Source organism: Bos indicus x Bos taurus, chromosome 10, assembly GCF_003369695.1.
Source record: "Bos indicus x Bos taurus breed Angus x Brahman F1 hybrid chromosome 10, Bos_hybrid_MaternalHap_v2.0, whole genome shotgun sequence".
In the NCBI taxonomy this organism is placed as follows: Eukaryota; Metazoa; Chordata; class Mammalia; order Artiodactyla; family Bovidae; genus Bos; species Bos indicus x Bos taurus.
The window spans coordinates 100,058,797-100,074,726 of record NC_040085.1 but is presented as its reverse complement, the minus strand read 5'-3'; the positions used below and the strand labels follow the sequence as shown (position 1 = coordinate 100,074,726).

At 49.6% G+C, this 15,930-nt stretch overlaps 1 protein-coding gene across 5 annotated transcripts in view; it reads left to right on the top strand.

Moving 5' to 3' along the window:
* PTPN21 (protein tyrosine phosphatase, non-receptor type 21) overlaps positions 1 to 12,498 on the top strand; it is a 78,845-nt gene extending 66,347 nt beyond the window's left edge. For 3 of the 5 annotated variants that reach the window (XM_027552668.1, XM_027552672.1, XM_027552671.1), the window contains 6 exons: positions 4,800 to 4,937; positions 6,056 to 6,277; positions 8,469 to 8,597; positions 9,015 to 9,249; positions 9,640 to 9,800; positions 10,027 to 10,243. In XM_027552668.1, the coding sequence (XP_027408469.1) occupies positions 4,800 to 4,937; positions 6,056 to 6,277; positions 8,469 to 8,597; positions 9,015 to 9,249; positions 9,640 to 9,800; positions 10,027 to 10,155 (1,014 nt within the window). In that variant the 3' untranslated portion in view covers positions 10,156 to 10,243. Of the gene's footprint in view, positions 1 to 4,799; positions 4,938 to 6,055; positions 6,278 to 8,468; positions 8,598 to 9,014; positions 9,250 to 9,639; positions 9,801 to 10,026 lie in introns of all 5 variants that reach the window. The other 2 variants (XM_027552669.1, XM_027552670.1) reach the window with 2 other exon arrangements.
* The last annotated feature ends 3,432 nt before the right edge of the window (positions 12,499 to 15,930 follow it).

Below are 15,930 nucleotides of genomic sequence, written 5' to 3'. Positions count from 1 at the left end.
CCTGAGGTGTCCTTAGTGGGTTCTGTGTGTCCCTGTCTGTGTGGGTGCGGCTTAAACTGCTGTGCTGTGACCTCTGGGGACTGGAGGGTGATTTTGGGCTGCTTCACCGAGACCAAAAACCCGAGCACCCCAGATGTCTTTAAAAGAGAGACTGAGTCAGCTGAGAGCCCAAGGAAGGCCCCTGGTAGAAAAATGCAGCTCCTTCATACTCGGTGTGATAAAGCACGCTGGTTTAAGCAGTTTGTTATCCACTTGAGGCAAACTAGGAAACAGCATAACATCATTTCTAGCTGGTGAAGGCCATTCCCAGAGCATTCCCGGGGGCGGAGCAGGCTGCTTCACTGTGTCCAGCTTACTTACAACAGGCCTATTGTCTCTACAGATGAGAAAGTGGACTCTGCGATGCTGAGTAACTTTCCCAAGGTCACACAGCTAGTGAGGGACCGGATTTTAAACCCATGTTTGTCTCTGTAGCTGGTTCTCCTCTCTTCTACACTGTTCTGCATAGAGGTTGTACTGTATATTTTAAAATACTGTGTACAGACCCGGGTTCGATCCCTGGGTCGGGAAGATCTCCTGGAAAAGGACATGGCAACCCACTCCAGTATTCTAGCCTGGAGAATCCCATGGACTGAGGAGCCTTGCAGGCTACAGTCCACAGGGTCGCAGAGTTGGACACAGCTGAGCAACTAACACACACACACACAACTTTTTTATTAAGTAACAATTGCTTGTCTCAGCCTTGCTGTTCTCTGTCTTCCCACTGAAACCTTTTCACTGTGAGGCCCTCAGCGTTGCCCAGGCATTGGTGCCATTTTCGTGTCTGCGTGTCCACTCTGGGTCATCTGGCTGCCTGGCTCAGGCTCCGCTCTGCTCAGGTCTCCGTCTCCCAGGTGCCCCTGTGTCCTGGCAGCTGGGGCCTCTGCCTCCAATTTCTGCCAGTCAGCATGCTCAGACCTGAGGGCGCATCGAACTTGTGGTCCTGGCCTAGTGTATTATTAGATCCTCTGAGATGTCACAAACATCTTCACAGGCAGGAGGACAATTAGCACAGTACTGCAGTGGTTATGAAGTGCACGAGTGTACACAGACTCGAATGACTAACAGTTAGTACTGTGGATTTAAATATATTTTCTCTGAATGGTTTTGAACTGTAAGTTTGTCTTGAAAAATCAGTTACTTCACTTTTGGCTGTGCGGGATCTCTGTTACTGCGCATGGACTTTCTCCAGGGGCGGCTGGCAGGAGCCGCTCTGTAGTGGCGGGCAGGCTGCTCACCGCAGGGGCTCCTCGGGGCTCTGGGTGTGTGGGTTTCAGTGGCTGTGGCCCAGGTTCAGACACTGCAGCTTAGTTGTTTCGAGGCACGTGGGATCTTCCTGGACCAGGGGCTGAACCCCCCCATGTTTCCTGCCTTGGCAGGTGGATTCTCCTCTAAATTGATTTTTAATTTTTCCTGGGAGTACATCCTTACTCAACTGCCTAACAGTAAAGGCCATTGTCTCAGGTTGGCTGAAGTGGAGGGGATGGCCCAGCGTTGGTGATTCGGGGCGGGACAGGGTGTGGATGTGTCTGCGGGGTGAAATAACCGAGTCCTCGCCAGCTGGTCCGGCCCTCTCGTAGTTGACACTCTTCGCTGATTACATCAAGAACTGTGCCCAGTCTTAACGCAGGGCCTGAGTCTGGCCCCAGATGAGTAGAGCCCAGTATTCAAGCCTGTTGTCCCGGTGGTTTTTGAACAGGCCCAGGGAGTTCTGCTGAATCTGAGGACCTTGATTTGGGTTCCCCAAAGGTACGCACGCCCCCTCCTTGGCTGGGAGGCCCCGGTGCCGACCGTGTGACTGGGTCCTGCGTTCGCTCCCCTCGCTTGCGGCCCATGCACTTAAGTGCCCTGCGGCAGGTGGAATCCTCCCAGACCAGGGATCGAACCTGCGTCCCCTGCATCGGCCGACAGACTCCCGACCACTGAACCACCAGGGAAGCCTCCCCCCACCCCCCGCCCCGGTCTTTTCAAAAAAGGACGTTCTTACTTGAAGAACGGGAATGGCAGCCGTGGCCTGGGAATAGGTACAGGACCTAAGAGTGGAAGACTCGGCTGTGAGTCCGGACCTTGCCGTTCGCTGGTTCTCTCCCAGGGGGCCGGGCCCTTCACACCCAGCCCCTCGGCTCCTCCATCCGAGACCCGGGACGGGCACCCCTCCTCTGTCTTCTGTGGTGTGGCGTCAGGTCCCACTGAAGCCTCGGCTCCGAAAGTGTTTCCTGAATTTTGTCGTGCAGCCCGACTGACTTGAATGCAGGGTTTCTATTGTTTTGACCCTGATTACCATATACAAGGAGCCAGCTAGCTGGTGAGACCTTGGGCCAAGAACTTAATCTCTCTGACTCTTGTTTTTCATTTGTAACTGAGACAACCCCAGAGAGTTGTTGGAGGAAAAAAAGTGAGGTCCTGGTTCATAGAAAGTGCTTGGTCAAGTTTAACGTATTACTGTGAGGTTGCATCATACGTTTGACTGACTGACTTCCAAAGAGCTGGAGTCCAGCCCCCTGCTACCCCTCTGACCCCCCGTAGTAACTCCCGACGCCTTGGTGGTTTTAATGGTGACCACAGGCGAATGAACATACAATGTGAATTATGGTTCTGGGGGTTTAGTACTAAAAACAGTGGAATGAATGGCAGATAAGCAGGAACATTCCGGAGTTCTCCCCCGTCTCCACCTGCAGGGACTTGATTGCTATCCGGCAGACGTGGACGGGTGTGTTTACAGGAAGAGTTTCTGTCTCACCCTCAGTCTCGCGTGGTGGTTCTCACACGAGAAGCCACCATTCGGCCGGTACACTTAAAAGCACATCCTCTGAGGGCTAAGTGAAGGGTGTTTGGGGTGAGCGTTGACTGTGAGCCCCTTTCTTCAAATACTTGCTTTAGAGCTGGCCTTACCAATCACCCAGCGCATGGTGCCGGGGCCACTTCTCCTGGCTGTCGGGAGCTGAGTTTTCCATTTTCAGGCTCTTGTGAGGCAGATTGACGTTAGCCGAGGTGGGAGAATTGGCCCCTGGAACCTGGCAGACGCCACCCGTCAGAACGGCCCCCACGCCCCCGACAGCTCACTGTCAGCCGCTCACCCGTCTCCTGCACAGCCGAGGATCCTGACGTTGTCACCCAGGCAGGAACCTTGTGGTCTGTGTGCCTCCCTCTCGGTCTCCCTCCAAGGCTGACAGCTGGGGCAAAGGCGATCTCATTTATGAGACAGAACTGAGGAAACCGTTGCTGTCAGAGTAGGGCTGCTGTCATTACGATTATATCCCCTGGCTTCCCAGGAGGTATTGAAAGGTTGTTGAATCACGCAAATACACCGGGATTCTTGGCCCCCGGAGGAGAAGAATTCAATCCGGGGCCAGAGACGAGGCTTGATCGCTCAGAGCTTTTGTGTAATAAAGTTTTATTAAAGTATAAAGGAGATAGAGAAAGCTTCTGACATAGGCATCAGAAGGGGGCAGAAAGAGTACCCCCCTGCTAGTCTTCAGCTGGATGTTATATAGTCACTAGCAGTCTGTTAATGAAAGAAAGGAATGTCTTAAAATTCAGAATGGCACCAGGCCCCTCACCCATAAGATGCATTTTGGGATAATCTTGGCGCCAAATGGTTTATCCTGGGCCATAAAATGATTAACATGAATCTTGAAGAAGGGCAGACCACCATACAAATAGCTTCATTTACATAGATTAGGGGAACAATATCTGAGTATAACATACTGGTTTGTCAAGTAGGTTCTGGGCCAAGAGGCGGAACGGACTTGGAGACAGAGTTTGGGGTAAAGGCATAGCACATTAGCATAGCTTAAGACAAACATTTCCATGAGAAAAAGGCATTGGTTATCTCTAGGCTCGAGAATAGCTAATTTCAGGCGAAACCAGGTGTCATTATGGCCACACAGAATTTTAAGAGAAACCTCCCTTTAAATTTGTATAGAGAAGGAAAAAATATTGCTAGTTTGTTTCCTCCTGCCGCTTAAGAGAGAGAAAAATGTCTGACACTTGCAGGCTATTTCCTCCATTTGGAGACCCCTGGCCTTCCTGCCTGTTACCCTCTCAGTATAGGCTATTAAAGAGGATTTGGCATTCTTGGGCTTGTTTGCCTTCGAGAGCAAAATTGCTGGCTTGAAGAAACACCAGTTTTCAGCAGACAGAATTCCACGGTTGCCCTCTCTCATACCCTCTCCTGGTGTAATGATGGAGATTTCAGCCCTGCTGTTTTCTTCACTTGAAAATGCGGCGTTTACCAGAAGTGTGGTAGTCTCATCCCTGTCACACAAGTCTGCCGCAGAATGTAGAAGACAGTAGAGCCACCACAGAAAACACTAAAAACGAAACCATTTTTGTTTGTTAGTTTGTTCGATGTATGAAAGCTCACTACAGTCAGGCCACTACATTTAAACCCTTATCGTGGACTACAGCTGATTTTCATGCGTGTCACAGTTTGACATTCAGGAGTCCAGTGAGTCCTGTGAAGGAATGCTGTCTGCTCGGAACCTCACCTTCCATTACAACAGAGCCCTGAAACCAGCTGCATTTCAAAACCTTCTATCTGGAAGACTTATCAGGGCTTTGGCCTTGAATGGAATGTCTTCCTCCTCATATTTGTGAAACGAGTGTGTGTGTGTGTAGGAGCGTCATCTCTCCTACGGTTGTTGATTTAGGAGAACCTCCCTCCCTCTGTTTGTTTCATCTTCAGTCCACTGAAGTCTCCTCTCAAAGGGATTGTATGTGTGTATGTTTGATATACACGCCTATAACTATTTTTGTAGGGAATGAAAAAGAGCCGAGGAGATGCAAAAAAAATCGGTCCTCTCAAATTGGCTGCTCTAAATGGACTCTCCCTGTCTCGACTGCCGCTGCCCGATGAGGAGAAGGACGTGCCGGCCAGAGCCACTAACGATGAGCGGGTACGTACGGGACCCAGCCGCCCGCCTTCTCGGGGACGGCCGAGGCTGCAGAGCTGCCTTCCTGAGGATCTGCTGGATTTTCTAAGCCATTTGATAATCATAAAGCAGTGTTAACAACTTTGTAATCTGGACTGCAAAACTGGGGCAAGCTTATAGCTAATGCCTCAATAGATAGTTTCGGGCTAAACGTTGATTTTTGTCTGTTGGCTTTTGGCTGTCATTCTTTACCTTCTTGTGGCTGTAAAGGGAGAGGAAACCAGCAATTGCGTGTGAGCACTCACAGGAGAGAAAGACAAGGACCGCTGTCCTGACATCGAAGGCTTTTAACAGTGAACAGCTACTGAGTTTCTCAGAACTTTCTTTGTGACTGAGACGTATTTGCTGTGAGGTTCTATCCTGTCAAAATTAGGCAGGCATGAATTATGCTAGCAAAAATTACTTTGCTTACACCTGGATCCTGGAGATAATTTCCAACATGGACTATTGTTAGTGTTTTATGTGTCATATTACCAAGTGGGAGCCCTTGTTCATAGAAGTTGGAATTCATTATCCTACTCTAGGATTTACTGTTCTCCAGGAGAACGTTCTGTTCTTAGGGGGTCAGGTAATTAAAAAAAATTTTTTTATATTAAAGTGTAGCCAGTTAACAATGTTGTGATCTTTTCAGGTGGACAGCACAGGGACTCAGCCATCCACGTACATGTATCCATTCTTCCCCAAACCCCTGTCCCATCCAGGCTGCCACCTGACATTGAGCAGAGCTCCCCGTGCTATGCGGCAGGTCCTTGTCGATTATCCATTTTAATTATAGCAGTGTATACAAGGCAGTCCCAAACTTCCTAAGGGGGTCAAAGTAGATTTAGAGAAAACGAATTCAGTGAATTATTCTAGAACAAGTTTAAACAGAACTTTGCATTCTATCTCTCACCAAGAAGATTATTTCATTTGTCCTTTCTGTGTAATGACTTGTTAAATTTAACTTTGGTTTCATCTAGAATTTTCAGTATTGGGTAACACTAGACTTGAGGCAAGAGGCGAGTTTTCAGACGTGCAGTCAAGATGCAGCTGTGTGTGGCATGGGACTGCAGTCATATTATTTCTCGCTCTGTGTTTTCCAGTGTAAAATTCTGGAACAGCGGTTAGAACAGGGAATGGTATTCACAGAATATGAAAGAATTCTTAAAAAACGGCTAGTTGATGGCGAGTGCTCAACAGCACGCCTCCCTGAAAACGCAGAAAGAAATCGGTTCCAGGACGTGCTTCCCTACGACGACGCCAGGGTGGAGCTGGTCCCGACCAAGGAGAACAACACCGGCTATATCAACGCCTCCCACATCAAGGTGAGGGGAGTGTTAGGATGGTGGGGCAGAGTCCTCAGTTAAATCATTAACACAAGAGTGGCGAGACTTGTTTTCAAAAAACACCCTTGTTTTGAACCATTTTGACACTGTTTTGCAGGCTGGGAAATCCGTACCCCTGGGGGGACGGTGTTTGGTCCCTCTGCCCCCAGCATCGTCCCCAGGACTTCAGGGCCGCTCATGTGTCTGCCTGGAGCCCTTGGTGCTTCTGAATCTGAAGCCCTCTCTCTAGCTCACAGGTTCTCTCAGGAGCAGCTGAATGGCTCCTTTTTCCTTGTCATGCACCTCCGTGCATTTTGATGTGACACACGTGTGTGTCGGATGGTGTCACCAATGCCGTCCCTGACACTGGAGCTGTCTGCGCTCCTTGCCCACTCTTTGCTTTTTAAACACCGTTTTGTTCTGTGGGCGAGTGGTGCTGCTCCCCACGCCGCCCCGGCCCCGAAGCAGGGTGATGCCATGTACCTGAGGTAGCGTTACGCCCAATAAAGTGAAAAAAGGGATGGTCCATACGAGGATGGTGAGAAAAGCCAGAGGCTCTGTCTTCTCCGTCCCCGCAGCCTCTGTTCACACTGGCTGCACAGTCAGTTCCTTACTCTGGACAGAAGATGTTTCCTTCTAGTGAGTGAATGAGAAGGTGTCCATGATCGGGTGTTATCTCTCTTCTTTCCCACATTTTATTCAGCTTGCAGGTGACGTTGGATGAGAGCCATTTCGCAGTGAGACTTCCCGGAGACCCAGCAGTCTGCCTTTGACAGGCTTTGGGAATCTGTGCATAAGCTTTTATTTCTAAAAAGCTTTTTATTTTGTATTGAGGTGTAGCCGATTAGCCACGCTGGGATAGTTTCAGGGGCTCAGTGAGGCGACTCAGCCAGACATACACAGGCAACCATTCTCCCCCAAACCCCTTCCCTGCAGGCGGCCACATAGCTCTGAGCAGAGTTCCACGGGCAAGCTTTGTTCTGTAGGCGGCGCTAGTGGTAAAGAACCCACGCGCCAGTGCAGGGGCCATAAGAGGCCTGGGTTCCATCCCTGGGTTGAAAAGATCCCCTGGAGGTGGGCACGGCCCCCCACTCCAGTATCCTTGCCTGGGGAATCCCATGGACGAGGAGCCTGGAGGGCTGCAGTCCATGGGGTTGTGCGGAGTCGGACGTGACTGGGGTGACGTATTTAAAAACGGAGCATTTCTTTGGAATAGCGTATCCTGTCTCCTGTGACTGGATGGGTGAGAGTTGAACGCTGAGGCTCTGCGGTGGTATTTCGAGATCTTCAGCAACAGCAGGAGGAATTCGCAGATCACCCCGTAGCGCGCCGTGTGGGCCGCTGTGCTGACCTCCGAGTCGGGAAGGGCGTCGCCCCTCCTGCCCCCAGCCCTCCCCCTGGTCCTTGTTTGCTGTGGGGCCTGGGGCCCGTGGGATGCGGCGGCGTGACTCGGGCTGCGGTCTTTGTCCCAGGGTTTACCCAGGACACTCAGGAAGCCGTTACGGCCATCACTCAGTAGTGGGAGAGCCGAGATCTAACCCCATTTCCTGACTACAGCTCTCATAATTATTAGAATGTTTTCAAGGAGGTTTTCAATCTTAAGTGGAAATTTAGTATCATTATATGGGGTGATCCTGACTCAGAAGTTCAGAGGTGAACTCCTTATGTAGTAAGAGATTCCCCGCCCCCGCCCCCAGAAGTTTGACACTTGACTTAGGTTTTTGACTTAACTGCTTGTACTTGATCCTAGTATGTATGGTGCTTCACGAGGGAAGGTTGTGTTTGAACTTTGGGGTGTGCTGATGCTGGTGTTATTTTTATAAGAACCAGCACTAACGGCAGGAGTAACAGCCACTTGCCGAGACCCTGTCATGTGCAGGGCATTGAGTATACTGACTTGAGTAATCCCAGCAACATGAGGGCAGGGAGTATTTTTATTGTGCAGATGAGAACTGAGATTTGGAGAGATTAAGGACATTGTCCCAGGTCACATATAGATGATATATAAACTCATAATGCTTGTGCTTATAGGAGTGTCAGTGATGCAAATTACACTAATAAGGAAAAAGAATAAGATGAAAGTCTTTATCTAAATAGTTCAGTTCGCTTTTTAAGTATTAATTACCATGAACAAATGTATATGCATGTGTTATACACACACATACTCATTTTTTTAAATCCCTAATTTCAGGTCTCTGTCAGTGGAATTGAATGGGACTATATTGCCACTCAGGGACCACTGCAAAATACCTGCCCGGACTTTTGGCAGATGGTGTGGGAACAGGGAATTGCGATTATAGCCATGGTGACGGCGGAGGAGGTGAGGACTCACTTCTCTTCCTTGACCTTCTCGCGGCCTCAGACGGACAGTGACGGTGACGCTGTGCGTCCTGACTTCAGAGAAGGGGGCGGGGGCGCAGTTCCGAGTCCCGGTGAAGGGGCGCCCTCGGCCGGCCCGGGCCGCGGTTCTGAGACGGATCCCCGGAAGGGGCGCCCTCGGCCGGCCCGGGCCGCGGTTCTGAGACGGATCCCCGGAAGGGGCGCCCTCGGCCGGCCCGGGCCGCGGTTCTGAGACGGATCCCCGTGAAGGGGCGCCCTCGGCCGGCCCAGCGCGTTTCTGAGACGGATCCCCGGAAGGGGCGTCCTCGGCCGGCCCAGCGCGTTTCTGAGACGGATCCCCGGAAGGGGCGCCCTCGGCCGGCCCGGGCCGCGGTTCTGAGCGCTCTGTCTCTGACAGGAGGGCGGAAGGGAAAAGAGCTTCAGGTACTGGCCACGCCTCGGCTCGAGGCACAACACCGTCACCTACGGGCGGTTCAAGATCACCACCCGCTTCCGCACGGACTCCGGCTGCTACGCCACCACGGGCCTGAAGATGAAGCACCTGCTGAGCGGGCAGGAGCGGACCATCTGGCACCTGCAGTACACCGACTGGCCCGAGCACGGCTGTCCCGAGGACCTCAAGGGCTTTCTGTGTAAGCGTCTGCGCTCCCGGCGCCGCGAAGGCCGCCACAGAGGCAGACCTACAGAGCCTCTCCTTTCCTGCCTCTGTATTGTTGCATGCGAGGCTGGGCTTATTATAAACTGAAAATTGCAAGCGTTCAGGGGAAAGCTTAGTGCAGAGGTTTTAGAGTATAACTTGGATGGTCAGCAGCAGGCAGTTCCTGGTCCCTGAAGAGTTTTGCATTTTGCGGGTGAGAATAAACGAGAGCCCCGGTAGAGGCAGGGGCTCGCCGAGACCGCACTGTCGGCCAGTAGCTGGGCTGGTGCACCGGCTCCCGCTGCCCTGCGCGTGGGGCCGCCTTCTCAGTCGGCCTGATCGGCCTCAGTGCATTGTGTCTGTGTGTGTCATCCGTGTTTCACAGCATACCTCGAAGAGATCCAGTCTGTTCGACGCCATACGAACAGCGCGAGTGAACCCCAAAGCCCCAACCCCCCGCTGCTGGTCCACTGCAGTGCCGGCGTGGGACGCACAGGCGTCGTCATTCTGTCGGAGATCATGATCGCCTGCCTGGAGCACAACGAGGTGCTTGCTCCTCTGTGGGCGCGGGGAGGGGGGCCGGGCGCAGGGCGGGCAGAGAGGGACCCCCGCCCCCCGTGGCCTGCCAGGGCTTTCTGCACAAACGTCCTCGGGCTTCTCTGCGGGAGACTCCGAGTAGCCAAGAGGCTGCCTGCCTGCAGCCAGGGCCCCCAGGACCGCCCCCGCCCCGGGGTCTCGGGGAGCCGCGCCCTCACCCCACTTCCCTCGCCAGGCGCTGGACGTCCCGCGGGTGCTGGACATGCTGCGGCGGCAGCGGATGCTGATGGTGCAGACGCTGTGCCAGTACACGTTCGTGTACCGCGTGCTCATCCAGTTCCTCAGGAGCTCCCGGCTCATCTAGGCCCTGCGCTCGCCGGGATGGTCACGGAGGCGTTCACAGCTCGGAAGGGACGGAGACGTGCTGGCCGACTCGCGCTTTCGCTTTCACAGGTGCCGCGTCGGGCGTAGGTGGCGGGAGGAGCGCGGGGCGCTGCGTCGGATGAGCCGCAGGAGGAGCCGGGCCGGCCGAGGTGGAGGGGCCGCGCCGGGGCGGACGGTGCCCGAGGGCAAGGCCGCGGCTTCCCGGCGCCCCTGTGTGACTTGCAGCACTTGCACACATGTGGAGATTGTATTTTCTCGATCAGTTCTCTCTATTTTACTAAAGCTGTGCTGGGCAATTCTGGCAATCACTAAGGCGTATAGTTTTCTATCTTAAGCTAGTTTTTGATAATGGAATTTTATTTTATGACGAGAATATTTGGGGTTTTCTTGTTGAGAAACTAAACTTTTCATGGGGCTGATCCACAGATGTGAGTGGTTCTTGGAAAACTTTGTATTTAAAACCATGTTATTTTTCAAAAAAACCCTTGGGTACTTAACAGTTAAGTTACCAAACCCAAAACTACAACAAGAATCCAAAAGTGTTATTTTTGAAATATAGAAAGCATTTTTATATTCAGAAAATTTTTTAATCCTAAAAGTTCTATATATTTGTACTTTCTGTATTTTCCAAGCAAGAGTTCAACTCATTAAGGTACGGAAATGAGTCAGTTACTGTAAGTTAACATGGGGCATAAAGGCACATTTTTTTAATACATGTATGAGAATAATCAGATTCACTGTTTTTTTTTCAGTATTATTCATAAACCCAAATGTGTTTGATTTTTTTTTTTTTGGTTGAAAATGAAGTGAAAACAGTTGCATAAGATGGTTTTAAGCACTTTTTTTGGTTGCAAACAAATCTGTTTTTAATATATATGTTGCTTTATAGATGAAACAGTACATAACAGCAGACATATTGAAAGTGTTTTGGAAGGGATCGGGGGTAAGAGTACAGAGGATGAGTAGGAGGAGATCACATGCAGAGGAAGCACAGGACGGTAAATGCAAGTTGCCTTGCTCTTTACAAAGCACGCAGTGTCACCTGCACTCAGACTGAGCTGCCGGGCGGAGCGGGGTTCGGGAAGAGTGGGTGACCCCCCCCCACCGTAGACACCCCCCGGGAAACTCAGGGCCTGTCACGGGTAACAGCTCCCTCTGTTTCCTTGAAGTTCTTCCACCTACAACTCTTTCTTTAAAAAAAAAAAACAAATCAGGTTTATATTATTATTAAAAGAAGCTGTGAAGAGGCTTTGTTTTCTTTTGGCTGAAAGAAGGGAAAAGTTTGTTAATAGTCTCACCTCTTCTTCCCAAACCACAGCCCAGACCTGTGGGGCCATGGGAGATGACCGTGGTGTCCAGGATGTCCCGGGGTTCCCTCGCCTCACTCCTCTAGCTTCACCCCTGCAGGCGTCTCGGGTTCCCCCTCCTCCGAGCCCCCCAGACCCCTTTTAGGCCCCTCCCCATGGGCAGGGGGATTGCGAAGGGCTCGTCCCTCAGGGCCGAGGAGATGATGGAGGACTGCCCGCACGTTCAGCTGAGGAGCCCTCTCTTAGCTTCCGGAGGCCGCTTCTCCAACACGTCAAGCTTCCCAAACCTCAAACCCAGGGTTACTTCCCCCAGTGAACAGTATCCGAGGGACGGTTCCGATGCCCGGGTTCACTCCTAAAGCGGTTCTGCTCACTGTTGTCGCCACTGAGTCTGTGGTTAGCTGGGAGACTGGGTTTCCTTCAAACATCGTGTCCCTGCCTGACTCTGTCCCAGAAACCAGCCGCTTAAGAGGAAATGCAGATGGCATCAATGAAAGTGAATATTGAAAGTGGGCCTCTTTCTCACTTGGTAACAAAGAATTGATTTTAAGTCTGAAATGATTTTAAAGAACAATAGACCCAAGTGTGGATGTTCAGAGCGTGCTCCCCAGGAGAATGGATTCAGAGTTTTTTTATTGCAGTGGTTCCCATCTTCACACCAGGTAATGGACAGGTGTGTTTCTGACACTTTTTTCTTCCATTGGTACTTTTTTTTTTTAATGCTTTTCTATCAGGTTTAAACATTTTGAAGTGTCCCATTGACAAGAACATATTGTAAAACAAAAATTTTAAAGAGTAATATATGGTATGTTTGTGTTCCTGTTATAATTTGATTTTAAGAAAATTATGAGGGCTAAATTACACTGCATAAAATGTCAGTCTTAAAACTCGCATGTTTGACATAGCTTCTAAGACCCATGTAATTTTTTTGTGTCCCTTTTGAATTTTTAAACTTTCGATGAACAGTTAGAGAATATGAAAGTATTTCTGAATAAAAATAAATCTACATTTCTGGACTTCTGGAGTAATATGATTTTCAAGGTCAAACTGTAGAACATCGTGGTTTCATCGGCTCAGCATGTCTGAGTTGAGGATTTTCTGTCTGCCAAACTTACACAGTGCTTCAGTATTTTAGTGTCTTTTGTTTGTTTGTTGATATTCTTAGTTTCATATCAAAATTAGCAAAACGTGCATTTTCGCACAGAGTAGCTTACAAGCCAGTGTTTCCGCTGACGAGTGCTGCCTCTCTGGCATCAGCTCTCCTGAGCAGTGGGCTCTTCAGATGAAACGCGCTAGTGGATAGTTTTGAACACGGAAAGTGTTTGTTTTAGAACCTCATTTGGAATTGCAATCTTCATTACTTATTTTCTTCTGGAACATCCATTGTGAAACATTCAGAAAACCCTAGAATGTAGCCTTCAAACCATGTTGGCAGGATTGAGACAGCAGCTGTGCTTGCCCTGAAGCTCCCAGGAAGACCAAGGCCAGGACCGAAGCCCCAAGGAGGAGTGAGGATGGGCTGACGGCAGCACGGCACGGGCAGCCTTTCTGCTGCTTCGTCGGGAAAAGACAATAGTCCTTTCAAGTGGGTCGGTAACTTACTGTTCACAATATTAAGGGAATATAAATGTTCTCACTACATGTAATATAAAACTATATTGGGCTTCCTTGGTGGCTCAGATGGTAAAGAATCTGCCTGCAATGCAGGAGACCCAGGGTCGAACCCACTCCAGTGGTCTTATTAAAATATAAAGAACTACAGTTTATTGTAAATCATTTAAAAAATCACACTTTTAAAGGGAATTCTTTTGGATAGACATTTAGGGAATTTGCTTTATATCAGCATTTCAGGTAGAAGAAGCTAAACTATCTCTTTCCAGTTTAAAGTTTTTTTAAATGGTCTAAATTAGAGGGGACCCTTTTTTTTAACTGAGGGACAGACACTTCAAAAAGAGGGCTAGGTCCATTAGGAATTTGGGAAAACAATTCTTGAAAGAACATGAGTTTTTCAAAGTCCTGCAATAAGAGCTTCATTTACCCTAAATATCTATAATTAAAAAAAAAAATCAGAAAGTTTGGTGGTTTAAGGTTTTCATGTGTTAGGGTGTGTGGACAGAGGATTTTAGAAAATAATTGAAAGGGTCCTTGGGTGGTTAAACTGGCATAGTACAGGTAGTTCCCAAATAAAAATTATGCTCTAAAAGTTCCGATGTATGTGAAAGTATTGACAGTATTGTCTACAAAGGGAAATATTACTGTAGGTGGGCCCTAACTCTGGTTTGTTCTCCCAAAGCTTGTAGAAACTACAGGGGTCTGAAAAGGTAGTCACACCCTCATCATCAGTACTCACGCAGGGCAACCTCCTCCCCGCTGCACCCTGCAGGCCAGAGCACAGGACCAGTTCTGGTTTGCCCGGCAGTGGGGCCTGGGCCTCAGCACGCGACTGAAGTCAGATTGATGAGTGTTTCGTGAGGGAGTTCCACGTCACGAGTGTCCCATCGTTTGTCTGAGAAACTCGAGTGGCGTGTGAAGGTCAGGGACAGGGGTGGGTGAGCGGGGTGCTGAGAACCCCGTGAGGGCGCTGGGCGGAGGCGGGTGAGCTGGCAGCATGTCCCCGCCTTGTCTGCTTCTGCTGCGTGTCTGCCTTTGGGTGGTCCTGGCCTGGAGGAGGAGGGGACCCTGGTCCTGGGCCAGGGAGGTGGCGGGAGGTCCGCGGCCCCCAGCTGAGGACACGGGAGTCCCACGGCGAGTGTCCCCACAGCTGGAGTGTCTCTAGGTCACACGTGTGTGAAGTGGGCCTGGTTGGTGGCGTATTTCTAGAAATATGTAAAATACTCATTTTCTAAAAACTGGAGTAAATCTGAACTTTATCCAATATGTTGCTGGGCTCACAAAGAGATAGTAAGCATATGTTGCTATTGTTCAGTTGCTTAGTCGTGTCTGACTCTGCGACCCCATGGACTGCAGCACACCAGGCCTCCCTGTCCACCACCAACTCCCGGAGTCCACCAAACTCCAGTCCATCGAGTCGGTGATGCCATCCAACCATCTCATCCTCTGTCGTCCTCTTCTGCTCCCGCCTTCAGTCTTTCCCAGCATCAGGGTCCTTTCCAATGAGTAACCATATACTTATTTTAAATTATGCTTTTAATAACACAAATAAATACAAATGAGTGACAAGGGAATAATTGGACTACCTGTAGACATAAGAGATGCAGGTTCGATCCCTGGCTTGAGAAGGTCCGCTGGATTAGGACATGGCAACCCAGTCCAGTGTTCTTGCCTGGAGAATCCCATGAACAGAGATCCTGATGGGCCACAGTCCATGGGGTCGCAGAGTCAGAAATGACTGAAGCAACTTAGCACACAAGCATGTGCATGGACCTAACAGTGTGGCTAACGTGCTGTTGGGAAGGTTTCAAAAATTACTTACTAGGTGGATCTTTTGAACATGATTCTGTCCATTAAACATGACTTTGTGGTGTGTCATATAAAAGGACCATTTAAAAATCTCAAAGATGCCTTGGCTTTGAATCTATAGTGCCCCCACACTGGCTATAGCTGTTCATGATGCCAGTGTAATGAATCTGCAATTTTAAACTGACTGGTAGGGGTTTTAAAACTATATAAAGCCCAGTCCTTTATTTCGGTTGTCACCACCAACATTTTGAGTGCTCATGTGTATTTTAAATTCAAGCTCTGAAAGCTTAGTGAAGAAAAGATGTATTCATTCTCAGGAGCAGGTCTTTACCGACCAGGGAAGTTCAGACGGTTGGATTATCTGGGTTATCCCGGACGTGTGTCTGTTGGCCCTCACGTTTTGGGGTAGACTGATGTAATGGTGATGGCCTTCCATCTCCATACGCTCCTTTATCAGCTGAGGAGAACTGAACAAATAAACGAGGTCACTCATCTTTCATAAGAGTTGCAAATATCACAGGTCCAACTGCTCTGTCATAGATGCTACGAGAGTCTCCAAACATCTTTTTCTAGAAATTTATTAGAAATCACATGAAATTAATGGGCCATTGAATGAGAAATATTTATTGACAAGGGATTTAATCTTAGAGTTAACTGTCCTGAAGGGATCTAATGGGCTTGTACTTTTACTGGAATAATTACCATACTGGCTCAGTCTGGACCAGACTGGAATCTAAGTTCAGTCTTCCCAGTCTAGGAATCCCAGGTAGTGGAATCCATCTGTCAATGCAGGAGATTCGAAAAAGAGCAGGTTCCATCCCTGGGTTCGGAAGGATTCCCTGGAGAAGGAAATGGCAACCCACTCCAGGATTCTTGCCTGGAGAATCCCATGGACAGAGGAGCCTGGCGGGCTGCAGTCCCTGTGGTCGCGAGAATCGGACACCACTGGACACGCACACACTGTGCTGTTAGCCTAACAAATGCCTGAAAAAAAGTAAATGTTCTCTACAGGTGACGAACATTTTCAG